Consider the following 19,036-nt stretch of genomic DNA (forward strand, 5'->3'; position numbering starts at 1 on the left):
TGGCTAGAATCAGCCATTACATTTTCATGCCGTCAAACGTAGCCACGGTAAGTCCTGATAAACGAATGGGTCCTGTTGCAGAAGATCCTCGCGAAGAGGTAGAGGCCACGGATCTTCGAGGAGCATCTCTTGGCCAGTCCGGAGCAATGAGTATTGCTTGAACCTTTTCCCTTTTTATTCGTTTTAGAATTCTTGGCATAAGAGGAATCGGCCGAAACATGTACACCATCTGATAGACCCATGGAGTCATCAGGGCCACCGCCTGTGGGTCTCTCGACCTGGAACAATACCGCCTGAGTTTCTTTGTGAGACGAGAGGCCATCATGTCGATCTGTGGATATCCCCATCGACATGTCAAGCACCTGAACACTTCCGGGTGAAGGCCCCACTCCCCTGGGTACAGGTCGTGTCTGCTGAGGAAGTCTGCTTCCCAGTTGTCTACTCCCGTGATGAAGACCACTGACAACGCCACAGCGTTTCTTTATGCCCAGAGGAGAATTCTTGACACCTCTGACATTGCTGCTCTGCTTTTTGTTCCGTTCTGTCTATTTATGTACGTTACTGCTGTCACACTGTCTGACTGGACCTGAATTGCCAGATCTTGAAGATGTGAGGCCTGCAGAAGGGCGTTGTATATGGCCCTGAGTTCCAGAATGTTGATCGGAAGGATGACTTCCTGACTTGACCATCTTCCCTGAAACTGCACCCCCTGAGTGACTGCTCCCCAACCTCTGAGGCTTGCGTCTGTGGTTAACAGAATCCAGTTCTGAATTTCTGAACCTCCATCCTGCGACGATGTGAGAAGACTGTAGCCACTGCAGAAGGGAGATCCTGGCCTTTGGCGACAGACGGATCCTCTGGTGCATGTGAAGATGCGATCCGGACCATTTGTCCAACAGATCGAGCTGGAAGAGTCTTGCGTGAAACCTTCCGTATTGAAGTGCCTCATAAGAAGCCACCATTTTCCCCAGAAGGCGAATGCAGATGCACCAACACCCAGGTTGGCTTCAGGACATCCTGAACCACTGACTGGATTACCAATGCCTTTTCCAGTGGAAGAAACACCTTTTGTGACTCCGGTATCATTCCCAGGAATGGGAGCCTCCATGTTGGCTCTAGGTGAGATTTCGGAAGGTTCAAAATCCACCCATGATCCTGGAGGAGTTTGGTTGAGAGATCAATGCTGTCCAGTAACCTCTCCCTGGAAGGCGCTTTTATCAAATCGTCCAGGTACGGACTTATGTTCACTCCCTGTTTGCGGAGTAGAAACATCATCTCTGCCATCACCTTGGTGAACACCCTCGGTGCCGTGGAGAGACCAAATGGCAGGGCCTGGAACTGGTAGTGACAAACCTGCAGTGCAAACCATAGATAAGCCTGATGAGGCAGCCAGATCGGAATATGAAGGTACGCATCCTTGATATCCAGAGACACTAGGAATTCCCCCTCCTCCAGACCAGAGATCACCGCTATCAGAGACTCCATCTTGAATTTGAACACTCGTATGTATGGGTTCAAAGACTTGAGGTTCAGAATCGGTCTCACCAAACCGTCCGGCTTCGGTACTACGAACAAGCTGGAATAGTATCCCTGGTTTAGTAGATGAGGTGGAACTGGAACAATGACCTGAGTCTGTACCAGTGTTTGGATGGCATGCTGTAAAGTCATACTTGCCTCTTGTGAAACTGGCAAGCCTGATTTGAAGAATCTGTGAGGTGGGAGCACTTGGAACTCCATACAATACTGGAAATGGAATTTGAGTGAATCACAATCAGGCGCTAAAGCTGCTAAAAACCAATACAACTCCCAGAAGTTTCACCTTACTTCACAAACAATATATGGTACAAGAAAAAGAGAGTGTACATAGGTCTCAAGCGCTAAACAAACAATACTTCCCTCTGATCAAATGATCGATGAATGATGCCTTCCCTCTCAAGTAGATATAGTTCTCAGTATAATTCACTGGAGTTTTGAGGGAAACATGAAACAAAAAATAGATAATATAGTGTAGTATGTCAGCCACAGATGAAATAATGTGGCACGAATTTGACCAGCTCTGACTGAAGAATTGTAGACAGGCTCCCACCTGACAGCCTTGCAGGCATTGCAGTCCACCATCATGCTGAAGTCTTTGAGGAAGCAGAGCCTGAGGTCTGTTCCTGAGCACCTGCAGTTGCTGGTTTGCGTGGTTTACTTCTTGCGCCGCTGGAAGACCTAGAAGCACCTCTGGATTTGCCCTTGAACTTGGCCGTCCGAAAGGACTGTAACTTAAAAGCTGAATAAGTCTTCTTATTTGGGGGGGCTGCGGAAGGAAGATACGTAGCCTTTCCCGCAGTAGCTGTTGAGATCCATTTGTCTAGTTCATCTCCAAACAAGGCCTCTCCTGTGAATGGTAGGCCTTCCATGCCTTTCCTGGAGTCCGCGTCAGCAGTCCACTGGTGTAACCACAAGCCCCTGCATGCCAACACTGCCATAGCGGTGATACGTGCGTTAAGCACGCCTATTTCCTTTATGGCTACCACCATAAAGTTCGCAGAGTCCTGTATATGCTGCAGAAGTAAGACAACATCCCCCCTAAATAAGGAATCTAACCTCTCAGTTAGGTTACCTGACCATTTCGCAATGGCTTTAGTGATCCCCACACATGCAATAGTGGGTCTTTGGGCCACCCCAACAGCTGTGTACAATGATTTGAGTGTAGTCTGAATTTTATGATCAGCCGAGTCTTTTAGGGAGGCTGCACCAGGAACAGGCAATACAATTTTACGTGACAGCCTAGAGACTGATGCTTCCACTATCGGCGGATTTTCCCATTTTTCCCTATCCTTCAGAAGAAAAGGAAAAGATGAGAGCAACCTTTTAGGGATCTGAAACTTCTTATCAGGATTAACCCATGGTTCTTCAAACAGGGTATTCAATTCCTTTGACACAGGAAAAGTAACTGAGGACTTCTTCTTTACATTAAAATAACATTCCTCACTCTCCTCTGACACCTTATCAGGAATATGCAGAACATCTCTGATAGCCTCTATAAGAGCCTCTATTCCCTATGACAGAGCCAAATCTCCCCCACCTCCAAGTCTACCTCACCCTCCTCCAAGTCTGACCCATCAGCGTCAGAGTCAGATTGCAGGATATGGGCCCGAGATTGCTTTTGCGGACAAATGGGAGGGGACTGGGACTTTTTTTGGGGACTGATTCTCTGTTAATAAACTCATCCACAGTCTGTTTTAAGTATTGCATCTCTTTCTCATTGCGGGATAGCTTTGTAGAAAGAGTGGAAATCATTCCTTTGACAGAATTAACCCACTCCGGTTCAGCCCCGCTAGCTTGTGAACCCTGAGTACCCAGTAGTGAGTCCCCTGGTGAAGAGGAACACTCCGCTGTACAAGAAACACACTCTTTGCCTGACATAATGCAAATGTGACAGCACACACACACAGGAAAAGGTTAAGCACAATTAACCTACAAAGAGCCCTTCAGGGAGACAGAGTTGTTTGGAGCCATCCCTCACTGCGCCCTTATCGCTAATGCCAAGCTTAGCCAGGTCGCAGACTAAGTACCCCGATAGGTGACTTAGTACACTAATAGTCACTCCCCCCCTGCTATGACACCCTGGTACCCCTGATGTAATATGGAGTCACATCGGAGGAGCTGCGTGTCCCTGTCCTGTCAGCGTCTGTGTCCACTGCAGAGGGAAATGACACTGATGAGCTGCTGGATCCTCTCATAGTGAAGCCCCGCCCCTTCAATGGCATGCGGTCTTCCTGCTTTTTTTATACTGGCTTAGGAATCTGGTGCTTAAAATGGAGAGAAACCGTTTTAAGGCTGTGTTGCCAGTCTGGGTACTGTGTACAGCAGGGACGTGCGGTGAGCTAAATGGCTCAGGAGCACTGTCTAGCACCAGAGCCAGATTTACACGGAATATATGAGCCAAAGGGTACATCTGGGCATTATACACAGGTGCAGCAGTATAAACTCCTGGAAATTTGGTGAGTTTTGATCAGAGATGTGCGGAAAAGATAGACAGGTGAGGCAGACTTTTTACTCCAGAGTTTTGGCTATAAAAACGATTAGAATAATGCAAAGAAGATATTTCAAACAAATTATTTGTATTTTTCATATACTTTATACAGTCAAAACTCTGGCACAAACGTTAGTATGATAGGAAAGGCTCTGCCTCACCTGCCTCACCTCACCGCACGTCACTGGTGTACAGTGTACTGAGACGCAGTTGTGTACTGTGTCTGGAGACGCATTCCGCCCCGTTTAGAAGCCATGCATCTATGTACCCTTGTGCCGCCATAATGGCCGGTGCCCCGCTAACCGGGACGCCGGCTCAGTACTCACCATTCTTCATTCTTCTGGCTCTGTTGGGGGTGGTGGCGTGCTGTGGGAATGTACGCTCATTGTGGCGGGGCTTGCAAATAGTTCCCTCAGGAGCTCAGTGTCCGTAGGAACGGGACCATTAACCCTAAGTCCCACGAAGCAGGCAGACTGGTGCCAAGCAGCCCTGCCTGAAAATAACAAACATAGAAAATAAATGCCGAAAACTCTTCAGGAGCTTCCTTCAGCATGACCGGCTCCTCCGTGCACATTTTCTAAACTGAGTCTGGTAGGAGGGGCAAAGAGGGAGGAGCCAGCCCACACTATCAAATTCTTAAAGTGCCCATGGCTCCTAGTGGTCTATACCTCATGGCACTAAATGGACCCCAGTATCCTCTAGGACGTAAGAGAAATATAATTTCTTACAATGAAATTGTTGCTGTGTTGTTGGTGTTGTATCCAGGGGTGTAACTAGACATTTATGGGCCCCATAGAAACATATGTAGGGCCCCAAATGACACCCATATGGGCCCCATACCATAGAGTAACAAGATCATTATAAATAGTGAACAGTGGCATCACTAGGGGGAGCAGGGGTTTGGACAGCACCAGGTGACAGACCAGCATCTTCGGGAGTGTGACGCTATGTCCTCTTTTCAGGTGTGATTTGCATTGGGTGACACCAACCATAGCGGGATTGTAAATCTTATCCCGTTTTTAACCACTATATCATGCTTGATATTTACTGGACAATACCGTTTAAATCCTAATTAACTAATAAAGAATGGACAACAAGTATGAGACCTCAGATCATGGTTGTATCTATTTCCTAGTGGGCTAAGGGAAATTTGACCCACGTGACATGCAAGAGAGGGGGAGGAGCAAGTTCGGCAAAGGGTCCAGAAATGGACCCTCCTCACGCTTCGGGCACGGTGGCTCGCTCCGCTTCGCTCGCCACATGATTACTAAAGGTAATAGTTTGTGGCGTGGATACTGAAAGCAGTATCCTGCCGTCCTTGCTCCGATCCCTGATGTCACAGGTCCCTTAACCCTTAGGTAGGATTTAGCATCTACCCTCAGATCATGGGCGTTATCCTTGAGGAAGGACTAACAAGCCCGAAACGTGTTGGCTGCCTGTGAGCACCGTGCACAGTCCCAGCTCTGACATCACTGCACTGCGCTGACGAAGCAACTTTCACTAAAGATGGGGGAGCCAGCCGGCAACAGAGGAGAACACCCGAAAAAAGGTTAGTAAGAGCCAGGGAAAGCTTATCTAGCCTGTACTGCACTAAATACCTCGATGCAGCTCCAGCCGCCGGCACCTGTAATGGAACCCCCCACAGTATTGACTGACTGCATGGACATCATTTTTTACAGATTCTCAAAAGAGCTTTTAAACATTATATATTAACCCCTTTTTTTCTACAGGAATTGCACATACATTATATCAAGCGCCCCCAATATAAAGATCAGACCCAAATATTTAAATAGGAGCTGCTACACATAGCCTTCCATTAGCACAGACTTGATTCCCTTTATCCTTTCATACTGAACCCGGGTCAACCAAGTTAAACACTGTGATGTGATTTAAAATGGACTTTTCTGTCTCACGTTGATGAGGTTTCAAAGGAAATAAAGGAGGGACTGGGGATTGCTCTGAGCAGACACATAAACAGCCAATCAGCACCTTTTTCTGAGACCCAGGTTGAATATCTCGGGTCAGAGGCTTTCACACTGCACAACGACCCGGGTCCGACATGCGGTTAACCCGGGTTAAAATGCCAGGTCGATCCGGCAACAACCCGGCAACAACCTGGGTTATTGATGTGATATGAATGCAGTATGTGCTGGACATGCCAGATTGTGGCTGACTTTATGAAAACATACAGTGTTTATGAAATAGGCACAAGATTATACAGTACATACTTGCTATGTCCTTCTTTTTGGGAGATACAGAGGAGAGTTCTACTGTCAGGGTGTGCATATCACATGAATAAACTGCAGTCCTGCTCAGGACCACCTCTCTCCCCACCCAACCATACACAATGAGGTCCTTCCAATGTCCACTGATACATCTTGTATCTCACCCAGAAATCTGAAGGGTGAGATGATATGACTTGCATCACTGTACTCTCCTCTTGCTCACTTCCATTGTCCTGAAACATTGCCTACTCTCTCAGGAGTCAGAGAGGATGTCAAAGGTGCTCAATCGTGTTATTTAGAACTAATGGGACCTACACACTCGGTGACCTGCCGCCGAGCCTGCCCGATGGCCGATACTTCCCCCGTTACCTGGCTCCATAGCTCTGCATGCTAATATGGACGAGATTGTCCATATTGGCCTGCAGGTATGGACGAGCCGGCACCAACGGTGAACGAGCGCGGGGCCTCACATCGTTCAACATTGGTTTTTACACACTGAACAATATGAACGAGTTCTCGTTCCTTAATGAACGAGAACATTGATATTGTTCAGTAAAATCTTTAAGTGTGTAGGGCCTATAAGAATCATGGTCACTTGGTAAATGTATGTATTTATTTTAAAATGTATCGCTCAGGGTGATAGTAGACCTGGAGCAGAACACAGGACTGACTGTGACCATTACAGTTGTGTGGTATTAATGACCCTTCCCCTCCTATGCTAGCACTTAGGAAAGGGAGGTTCTAAGTACCCTCAATTACATCAAAACAATAACTCTACAAGTTATGTTATTCCCACGCACTTTAATAATGAAGACACACAAACATGCAGATGATGAATTAGAATAACAGCAAAATAGTTATCTACCCTAGTCAAGCACAAGTTACTAACAAACACTGACAACATACCCTTCATTTTCCAGATAGTATCTTACTATCACCCACGGTATAATAAAGAGTAGAGGACAAACTGCAAAAAAGAAAGACAGGTGTTAGGGATCTCCAATGATCTGGATGTTGGGTTCTTTGGAACCCCTTTTGAATTAGTGTACTTCAAATGCATATCTACCATGGGTACAAAGTTTTGCAGGGCATACAGGAACATGGGTCTCCGGGGGCTCCACAGTTCACACCCTGCACCCAGGACCAACCACTTTGAATCCTGTGCATACTGCACTGGCATAGTGGCATAGTCTTTGCTAGCTCCTGTGCAGTATATCTTTCATAATTCATCACCAGAAAGGTGGCACTGCGAGATAAGCATAGGGAGGCGTACCGTGTGAGTGACACATTCAAACATATATGTGGGGGGGAGCCCGCTGCATAAGGGGCCTTTCAGTTCTTAATACACACCTGCTGCTCATATATTCTATATGGCTAATTGTTGTACAAATGAAAGCAATTTCTTCATTGGTTAATGTATGTAAAAGAAAACACTTCTGTGTTTGGTGTGTGTCACCGTGTGTGCTAGTTTTGGGATAGTAGTGCTAGAAGGAAAAAATATCCCATACCTCCCAACATAACCATCTCCAGGAGGGACAGAATGCTCTGCTTCTGGACTTCCCTCTTAATTTATGATTGCCATCACCTGTGCTGAAACAGTTTCTTATGCATTAACCTGTTCAACAAAGGTGCCGGCAATCATACATTAAGAAAAAAGTCCAGAAGCAGAGTATTTTGTCCCTCCTGGAGAGGGTCATGTTGGGAGGTATGATATCCACCTTGTGAGTACAGAAAATACAGTCCCCTAAATATACCTTAAATAACAGATAGTGGGGGTAATTCCAAGTTGATCGCAGCAGGAAATTTTTTAGCAGTTGGGCAAAACCATGTGCACTGCAGGGGAGGCAGATTTAACATGTGCAGAGAGAGTTAGATTTGGGTGTGGTGTGTTCAATCTGCAATCTAATTTGCAGTGTAAAAGTAAAGTAGCCAGTATTTACCCTGCACATAAACAAAATAACCCACCCAAATCTAACTCTTTCTGCACATGTTATATCTGCCTCCCCTGCAGTGCACATGGTTTTGCCCAACTGCTACCAAAATTCCTGCTGCGATCAACTTGGAATTACCCCCAGTGTTATTAAACAGTTAAAGGCGCTTCTGTTCTGGCATTTGCCTAATTAACATACTGTAGGTGTGCCAGACTGTTCTATGTGAACCAGATCAGTAACTGGTCACCTGTTTGTTTTCTTACCTCAGCAAACAAACTGAAGGCTTAACTGAGGCAGGAAAATGTTACATTAATTGGAGGATGTGTTCCTGATTGGCATGATGGAATGTTTTGTGCAGAATACTGGTGTGCACAGTCCCACATTTCAGTTGCAGCAAAACTCTTCACCTTTTCAGTCAATGCATTTGTACACATCAGGAATATGTGTTCCCGACAGCCAACGTGACAATTTATCGCGCCATGCGTACACACAGCGCGATGAGTGGTATGTTAATGCGATGTTCTTTGCCATGGTGCATTCAGCAGAATGACATCATACACAATATCTTCTGGTTGGCCGTGCAGCACAGTCAATCAGAAGATATTGTGAACAACCCACGTGAGCGCGCAATCGGCCGCACTGTACAATCCAGACGATATGTTCTTCTGATTTTCGCAGAATCTACATATTGTGCTGAGATTGTTCAGGTGTGTACCCAACCTTAAGGTGCATACACACTAGATGATTGGAAGGTAAACAATTTGCCAGCTGTCTGTATCCCGTCGATCAGGATACTGACACCGGAATCCCGACACCTGGTGAAATGCCGGCAGTCGTGACCACTGCCCAGTATCCCTTAATTGGGTGGTGGTTCACACCACCACCCAAGGGGAAATAGATTAGTGTGGTGACCAATGGTCGCACAGGGCCCAAAATGTGGTGAGCGCAGCGAGCCCGCAAGAGGACACGTTGTGCTCGCCACCGGTATTCCAGCATCAGTCTGCTGACCGCTGGGATCCCAGCAGCTGGGATATCATACTGATTTCAGATGATTCACTCCATTAGCGATATAGTCTAGTGTTTCCACTCCTGGGCCGCCGATAGTGTACAAACACACTGTGCGTTATCGCTAGTGACCCCCGGGAGTGGGCATCGCTTGCAATGTACACACTGGGCAATATTGTAAGCGATATCGCTCAGGAAGGTAATTATCAGCGATATTCTCTACAAAATTGCCTAGTGTGTATGCACCTTTAGTGTGCAAACTGCAAAGCCAGACAAATGTGTGTAATAGCACTATATTCTTGGATGACATAGTGGCAGTTATTTAGTGGGCTCACAAATTATTCAGTTTTTCTAATTGACAGCTAACACATGAAAAATGTGCAGAGAGAACAGCTAAATAGAATTTTAGAATAGGTAAAACCTGAATTTGACGTTTTCAAGCCATTGTGTCATGCTGGAAAAAGTAAAAGGTCACTACATTACTATACATACATAAGTGTATACTTACACCAGCCAATAGCTATGTATCTCAGCAACATGCGCCTCTCAGACAGAACCATGCTGACTATTGTTGTGTGCAGATATATGCCTTCTACCAGCAACCAAAAAAAGTTAGCACCGACAAAGAAATGCAGGGAAATATGTACAACTTTGCAGGAAATAGGTTCCTAGAAAACACAAAGGGTTTTTTCATTAGTCTTTAAGATGTACAGTTACAGCAGCATTCTGACTTTGCGGATACATGTAGCTGTGGGGAGAATTTTGTAGAAGTTATGTTAAATGGGATAAACATGAAAAATAAATATGATTTTATTTTCCCCAGCTACTCGCCCCCATGGTTACAGGGAGGTGGGTGCCAGCATTTCAAGTAAAGGCCAACTAGGACCCTCTCTCATCCAAATTGACAACATTTCATTCCACTTTGAACATGTAGGCTACAAGATGTAAAAAGACGGCATGCGGTAAATACAGAGAATTCAGTCAGCAATATAGGAGCCGACACACAGAGGACTGAGAGGGACACAGGCAGGAGAAGGAGGGATGACCACCGACCTGCTCTGGGGTAAGTGCACATGGGTGGGGTTGCAGCGCTTACATATATTGTGTGCAGGGTAAAATAGGGGTGCATCCTCCTCATCTCTGTGGGTGTCATGCATGCCGTACACTGCATCCATTATAGCCTTATTATTGTATAATATTCATGGGTGGAGGCACTGCAGGGAGACCTGTGCCCACCCCAGCTGGCAGTGTAACTGCATACAGAACTTCAAGGAGCCCTTACCCTATTTTCAGCACTGCCTGAGTGATATGGCCAGGCATGGCTCTGTCTCTTCCCTCTGTCTGTCTGTATCTTTCTTCTCTCTGACTGTCACTTCCTTCTTTCTGTCTCTCCTCCTGTTTGTCTCTTCCCTCTGTCTATCTCCTCCTTCTGCATGTCTGTCGATTCCATCTCTATCACTCTTCCCACTGTCCCCTCATATCCTCTGTCTGTCTCTTTCTCCCATCTGTCTGTTTCTGCCAGTATTGTGTTTTTATTGGATGTATGTGCTGTATTGGAGATTTTAGAGAACTCTGTCTGCGGGGGAACATGCATTTATTTAAAGTATTGTGCTACTGTTGGATATATGTATGTATTGGAGAATAGGGTACTCTGTCTGTTGGGGGAGACTTTATGTAGTGCATATAGCCCCATACATTATGAGTAATCCCCATCCCCCTTACATCAGACACCCCTTGTTTATTGTCCGAATAGGTAAACTGTAATTTCTCAGTGTCCTATCCATTTAATTGTTAGCAGGGGTTTCCACTGCATACAGTAGTGCTCGAGGTTGATGCATGGTGCTGCACTGCCCATTACCGGAGCTACTGTGGATAACACTGGCCATGCACAGAGCATTATGCCAAGCAGTATTATTATAGAAAAGTCCATATTAGTCTGTGTGTGGCCAGAATGTACAGCAATGGGCATCAGGATGAAACATATTCATACTTGCCTAATCTCCTGAAAGTTGCAGCAGACTCACGATTTTTCACCCCTGGGTGAGTAGGTATATCTCCCAGACGGGGATAATATCACACGAATAGCAGCGAGGGAAGGAGGCTAAATGATGTGAATTATGTAATTGTAGCCCCATCCCCTAACTGAGGATCCGCACAAATCACTACATTTTTCAGTGTTGGGGGTGGAGCCTAATTACAGGAGAGTCCAGCCCTGCCCCCCCAAAGTGTGCAACACCATCTCCTCTCCGAGAGGAGACAAAAAGAGTTGCCAAATATGCATATATTCTGGAAAGTCCAGCTGGCAGATGACTGTGACCTCTATGTAAGTATGTGCAGTTATTGGGCTCCTTGTGATCTGATTGATCACAACCATGGCCAGATATGTTTAGATCAGAGGGTTTGGGCCTGGATCTTCCATCCTTCCCCCTCTTTCTTTCCTTTCACCCCTCCCCTCTTTCTTATCTTTCACATTTTGCCTCTGTCTTTTGTTAACTTCCACCTTTTTTCTTTTTCCTTCCACCTTTCACCTCTTTCCACCCAGACTTCACCTCTTTTCTGCCCCTCTTTCTTTTCTTCCACCCTTCCCCTCTTCCATTTTTTGCTCCGTTTCCGTCTTTCCTTCTCTTTCTTTACTTCCACCATACCCCCTTCTGTGCTTCTTTAATTCTGTCCTTGTTTTCAATGTCAGGCAGCTTCTGATACTGGATCCCATGTGTGTCTGTTTGATATGCCAAATTATTATTTTTTCCTCTAGGGGTCAAAGTGTTTTACATTTTTCCTGTGGGGGCTATGGTGTTTTATTTGTTTTCCTGTGGAGGCCAATGTGTTTCCTTTTTTTCCTGTGGAGGGCAATCTGTTTTAAATGTTTGGTGTGTTCCCCCCCCCCCCCCATGTGGCCAATGTGTTTTTTTTCCTGTTGGGACCAATGTTGTTTTCTTTTTTCATGTGAGGGCCAATGTGCTTTAGCATGTGTACCAATGGAGTTTGTACAGAGTCACAGTACAGATTCAGTAGCACACATGACAAAGTGTATTTGAAATATGTTGGGCATTCCTGGGCAGTTGTCAGGCGTTGGCTAATCAGATGCAGGTAGTATGGGCGTGTTATTGGAGTGACATGCACATGTTGCTGAAAGTGGTTGCATACAGAGATGTTGAATCATTCACATTGGAGGCCATACTCAGACGAATGATCTGCACCTAGCACAGGGCTGCTGCTTCTTACTAATGTAAAACTTTTTAAAGGGCCCCATACACTAGAATGATAATGCCAGATTTAATCCAATTTCAGACATTCTGGCATTTTGGATGTGTTTCCAATCCGCTGCACATTCCCGTGAGGGTCGGATTGGCTCCCCTAGATCATAAGTGCTGCACTTCTGATTAGAGATGAGCGCCTGAAATTTTTCGGGTTTTGTGTTTTGGTTTTGGGTTCGGTTCCGCGGCCGTGTTTTGGGTTCGAACGCGTTTTGGCAAAACCTCACCGAATTTTTTTTGTCGGATTCGGGTGTGTTTTGGATTCGGGTGTTTTTTTCAAAAAACACTAAAAAACAGCTTAAATCATAGAATTTGGGGGTCATTTTGATCCCAAAGTATTATTAACCTCAAAAACCATAATTTACACTCATTTTCAGTCTATTCTGAATACCTCACACCTCACAATATTATTTTTAGTCCTAAAATTTGCACCGAGGTCGCTGTGTGAGTAAGATAAGCGACCCTATTGGCCGACACAAACACCGGGCCCATCTAGGAGTGGCACTGCAGTGTCACGCAGGATGTCCCTTCCAAAAAACCCTCCCCAAACAGCACATGACGCAAAGAAAAAAAGAGGCGCAATGAGGTAGCTGTGTGAGTAAGATTAGCGACCCTAGTGGCCGACACAAACACCGGGCCCATCTAGGAGTGGCACTGCAGTGTCACGCAGGATGGCCCTTCCAAAAAACCCTCCCCAAACAGCACATGACGCAAAGAAAAAAAGAGGCGCAATGAGGTAGCTGTGTGAGTAAGATTAGCGACCCTAGTGGCCGACACAAACACCGGGCCCATCTAGGAGTGGCACTGCAGTGTCACGCAGGATGTCCCTTCCAAAAAACCCTCCCCAAACAGCACATGACGCAAAGAAAAAAAGAGGCGCAATGAGGTAGCTGTGTGAGTAAGATTAGCGACCCTAGTGGCCGACACAAACACCGGGCCCATCTAGGAGTGGCACTGCAGTGTCACGCAGGATGTCCCTTCCAAAAAACCCTCCCCAATCAGCACATGATGCAAAGAAAAAGAAAAGAAAAAAGAGGTGCAAGATGGAATTGTCCTTGGGCCCTCCCACCCACCCTTATGTTGTATAAACAAAACAGGACATGCACACTTTAACCAACCCATCATTTCAGTGACAGGGTCTGCCACACGACTGTGACTGATATGACGGGTTGGTTTGGACCCCCCCAAAAAAGAAGCAATTAATCTCTCCTTGCACAAACTGGCTCTACAGAGGCAAGATGTCCACCTCATCTTCACCCTCCGATATATCACCGTGTACATCCCCCTCCTCACAGATTATCAATTCGTCCCCACTGGAATCCACCATCTCAGCTCCCTGTGTACTTTGTGGAGGCAATTGCTGCTGGTCAATGTCTCCGCGGAGGAATTGATTATAATTCATTTTAATGAACATCATCTTCTCCACATTTTCTGGATGTAACCTCGTACGCCGATTGCTGACAAGGTGAGCGGCGGCACTAAACACTCTTTCGGAGTACACACTTGTGGGAGGGCAACTTAGGTAGAATAAAGCCAGTTTGTGCAAGCGCCTCCAAATTGCCTCTTTTTCCTGCCAGTATAAGTACGGACTGTGTGACGTGCCTACTTGGATGCGGTCACTCATATAATCCTCCACCATTCTATCAATGTTGAGAGAATCATATGCAGTGACAGTAGACGACATGTCCGTAATCGTTGTCAGGTCCTTCAGTCCGGACCAGATGTCAGCATCAGCAGTCGCTCCAGACTGCCCTGCATCACCGCCAGCGGGTGGGCTCGGAATTCTGAGCCTTTTCCTCGCACCCCCAGTTGCGGGAGAATGTGAAGGAGGAGATGTTGACAGGTCGCGTTCCGCTTGACTTGACAATTTTGTCACCAGCAGGTCTTTCAACCCCAGCAGACCTGTGTCTGCCGGAAAGAGAGATCCAAGGTAGGCTTTAAATCTAGGATCGAGCACGGTGGCCAAAATGTAGTGCTCTGATTTCAACAGATTGACCACCCGTGAATCCTTGTTAAGCGAATTAAGGGCTGCATCCACAAGTCCCACATGCCTAGCGGAATCGCTCCCTTTTAGCTCCTTCTTCAATGCCTCCAGCTTCTTCTGCAAAAGCCTGATGAGGGGAATGACCTGACTCAGGCTGGCAGTGTCTGAACTGACTTCACGTGTGGCAAGTTCAAAGGGCATCAGAACCTTGCACAACGTTGAAATCATTCTCCACTGCACTTGAGACAGGTGCATTCCACCTCCTATATCGTGCTCAATTGTATAGGCTTGAATGGCCTTTTGCTGCTCCTCCAACCTCTGAAGCATATAGAGGGTTGAATTCCACCTCGTTACCACTTCTTGCTTCAGATGATGGCAGGGCAGGTTCAGTAGTTTTTGGTGGTGCTCCAGTCTTCTGTACGTGGTGCCTGTACGCCGAAAGTGTCCCGCAATTTTTCTGGCCACCGACAGCATCTCTTGCACGCCCCTGTCGTTTTTTAAAAAATTCTGCACCACCAAATTCAAGGTATGTGCAAAACATGGGACGTGCTGGAATTTGCCCATATTTAATGCACACACAATATTGCTGGCGTTGTCCGATGCCACAAATCCACAGGAGAGTCCAATTGGGGTAAGCCATTCCGCGATGATCTTCCTCAGTTGCCGTAAGAGGTTTTCAGCTGTGTGCGTATTCTGGAAAGCGGTGATACAAAGCGTAGCCTGCCTAGGAAAGAGTTGGCGTTTGCGAGATGCTGCTACTGGTGCCGCCGCTGCTGTTCTTGCGGCGGGAGTCCATACATCTACCCAGTGGGCTGTCACAGTCATATAGTCCTGACCCTGCCCTGCTCCACTTGTCCACATGTCCGTGGTTAAGTGGACATTGGGTACGACTGCATTTTTTAGGACACTGGTGAGTCTTTTTCTGACGTCCGTGTACATTCTCGGTATCGCCTGCCTAGAGAAGTGGAACCTAGATGGTATTTGGTAACGGGGGCACACTGCCTCAATAAATTGTCTAGTTCCCTGTGAACTAACGGCGGATACCGGACGCACGTCTAACACCAACATAGTTGTCAAGGACTCAGTTATCCGCTTTGCAGTAGGATGACAGCTGTGATATTTCATCTTCCTCGCAAAGGACTGTTGAACAGTCAATTGCTTACTGGAAGTAGTACAAGTGGGCTTACGACTTCCCCTCTGGGATGACCATCGACTCCCAGCGGCAACAACAGCAGCGCCAGCAGCAGTAGGCGTTACACGCAAGGATGCATCGGAGGAATCCCAGGCAGGAGAGGACTCGTCAGAATTGCCAGTGACATGGCCTGCAGGACTATTGGCATTCCTGGGGAAGGAGGAAATTGACACTGAGGGAGTTGGTGGGGTGGTTTGCGTGAGCTTGGTTACAAGAGGAAGGGATTTACTGGTCAGTGGACTGCTTCCGCTGTCACCCAAAGTTTTTGAACTTGTCACTGACTTATTATGAATGCGCTGCAGGTGACGTATAAGGGAGGATGTTCCGAGGTGGTTAACGTCCTTACCCCTACTTATTACAGCTTGACAAAGGGAACACACGGCTTGACACCTGTTGTCCGCATTTCTGGTGAAATACCTCCACACCGAAGAGCTGATTTTTTTGGTATTTTCACCTGGCATGTCAACGGCCATATTCCTCCCACGGACAACAGGTGTCTCCCCGGGTGCCTGACTTAAACAAACCACCTCACCATCAGAATCCTCCTGGTCAATTTCCTCCCCAGCGCCAGCAACACCCATATCCTCCTCATCCTGGTGTACTTCAACACTGACATCTTCAATCTGACTATCAGGAACTGGACTGCGGGTGCTCCTTCCAGCACTTGCAGGGGGCGTGCAAATGGTGGAAGGCGCATGCTCTTCACGTCCAGTGTTGGGAAGGTCAGGCATCGCAACCGACACAATTGGACTCTCCTTGTGGATTTGGGATTTCGAAGAATGCACAGTTCTTTGCTGTGCTGCTTTTGCCAGCTTGAGTCTTTTCATTTTTCTAGCGAGAGGCTGAGTGCTTCCATCCTCATGTGAAGCTGAACCACTAGCCATGAACATAGGCCAGGGCCTCAGCCGTTCCTTGCCACTCCGTGTGGTAAATGGCATATTGGCAAGTTTACGCTTCTCCTCCGACAATTTTATTTTAGGTTTTGGAGTCCTTTTTTTACTGATATTTGGTGTTTTGGATTTGACATGCTCTGTACTATGACATTGGGCATCGGCCTTGGCAGACGACGTTGCTGGCATTTCATCGTCTCGGCCATGACTAGTGGCAGCAGCTTCAGCACGAGGTGGAAGTGGATCTTGATCTTTCCCTAATTTTGGAATCTCAACATTTTTGTTCTCCATATTTTAATAGGCACAACTAAAAGGCACCTCAGGTAAACAATGGAGATGGATGGATTGGATACTAGTATACAATTATGGACGGGCTGCCGAGTGCCGACACAGAGGTAGCCACAGCCGTGAACTACCGCACTGTACTGTGTCTGCTGCTAATATATAGACTGGTTGATAAAGAGATAGTATACTCGTAACTAGTATGTATGTATAAAGAAAGAAAAAAAAACCACGGTTAGGTGGTATATACAATTATGGACGGGCTGCCGAGTGCCGACACAGAGGTAGCCACAGCCGTGAACTACCGCACTGTACTGTGTCTGCTGCTAATATATAGACTGGTTGATAAAGAGATAGTATACTCGTAACTAGTATGTATGTATAAAGAAAGAAAAAAAAACCACGGTTAGGTGGTATATACAATTATGGACGGGCTGCCGAGTGCCGACACAGAGGTAGCCACAGCCGTGAACTACCGCACTGTACTGTGTCTGCTGCTAATATATAGACTGGTTGATAAAGAGATAGTATACTCGTAACTAGTATGTATGTATAAAGAAAGAAAAAAAAACACGGTTAGGTGGTATATACAATTATGGACGGGATGCCGAGTGCCGACACAGAGGTAGCCACAGCCGTGAACTACCGCACTGTACTGTGTCTGCTGCTAATATATAGACTGGTTGATAAAGAGATAGTATACTCGTAACTAGTATGTATGTATAAAGAAAGAAAAAAAAACCACGGTTAGGTGGTATATACAATTATGGACGGGCTGCCGAGTGCCGACACAGAGGTAGCCACAGCCGTGAACTACCGCACTGTACTGTGTCTGCTGCTAATATAGACTGGTTGATAAAGAGATAGTATACTCGTAACTAGTATGTATGTATAAAGAAAGAAAAAAAAAAACACGGTTAGGTGGTATATACAATTATGGACGGGCTGCCGAGTGCCGACACAGAGGTAGCCACAGCCGTGAACTACCGCACTGTACTGTGTCTGCTGCTAATATATAGACTGGTTGATAAAGAGATAGTATACTCGTAACTAGTATGTATGTATAAAGAAAGAAAAAAAAACCACGGTTAGGTGGTATATACAATTATGGACGGGCTGCCGAGTGCCGACACAGAGGTAGCCACAGCCGTGAACTACCGCACTGTACTGTGTCTGCTGCTAATATAGACTGGTTGATAAAGAGATAGTATACTCGTAACTAGTATGTATGTATAAAGAAAGAAAAAAAAACCACGGTTAGGTGGTATATACAATTATGGACGGGCTGCCGAGTGCCGACACAGAGGTAGCCACAGCCGTGAACTACCGCACTGTACTGTGTCTGCTGCTAATATAGACTGGTTGATAAAGAGATAGTATACTACTAATATTATATATACTGGTGGTCAGGTCACTGGTCACTAGTCACACTGGCAGTGGCACTCCTGCAGCAAAAGTGTGCACTGTTTAATTTTAATATAATATTATGTACTCCTGGCTCCTGCTATAACCTATAACTGGCACTGCAGTAGTGCTCCCCAGTCTCCCCCACAATTATAAGCTGTGTGAGCTGAGCAGTCAGACAGATATATAATATATATAGATGATGCAGCACACTGGCCTGAGCCTGAGCAGTGCACACAGATATGGTATGTGACTGACTGAGTCACTGTGTGTATCGCTTTTTTCAGGCAGAGAACGGATATATTAAATAAACTGCACTGTGTGTCTGGTGGTCACTCACTATATAATATATTATGTACTCCTGGCTCCTGCTATAACCTATAACTGGCACTGCAGTAGTGCTCCCCAGTCTCCCCCACAATTATAAGCTGTGTGAGCTGAGCAGTCAGACAGATATATATAATATTATATATAGATAATAGATGATGCAGCACACTGGCCTGAGCCTGAGCAGTGCACACAGATATGGTATGTGACTGAGTCACTGTGTGCTGTGTATCGCTTTTTTCAGGCAGAGAACGGATTATAAAGTAAACTGCACTGTCCTCACTAGTAAACTCTCTCCACTCAGTCTCTACACTTCTACAGTAACAGTACTCCTCCTAGTCAGCTCCAGTAAATCTCTCTCAGTCTCTTATAATCTAAATGGAGAGGACGCCAGCCACGTCCTCTCCCTATCAATCTCAATGCCCGTGTGAAAATGGCGGCGACGCGCGGCTCCTTATATAGAATCCGAGTCTCGCGATAGAATCCGAGCCTCGCGAGAATCCGACAGCGTCATG

The 19,036-nt window shown here is 46.3% G+C and overlaps 1 protein-coding gene across 1 annotated transcript in view; it reads right to left on the bottom strand.

Annotated features, from left to right (window-relative positions):
* The window catches only part of GLP2R (glucagon like peptide 2 receptor), a 310,415-nt gene that overhangs the window by 82,693 nt on the left and 208,686 nt on the right, over positions 1 to 19,036 (bottom strand). The window contains exons 7-8 of the mRNA XM_063960765.1: positions 9,694 to 9,853; positions 7,156 to 7,216 (exon numbers count right to left, since the gene is read on the bottom strand). Of these exons, the coding sequence (XP_063816835.1) occupies positions 7,156 to 7,216; positions 9,694 to 9,853 (221 nt within the window). The remainder of the gene's footprint in view (positions 1 to 7,155; positions 7,217 to 9,693; positions 9,854 to 19,036) is intronic.

This window comes from Pseudophryne corroboree, chromosome 3 (genome assembly GCF_028390025.1).
Source record: "Pseudophryne corroboree isolate aPseCor3 chromosome 3, aPseCor3.hap2, whole genome shotgun sequence".
Taxonomy (NCBI): Eukaryota; Metazoa; Chordata; class Amphibia; order Anura; family Myobatrachidae; genus Pseudophryne; species Pseudophryne corroboree.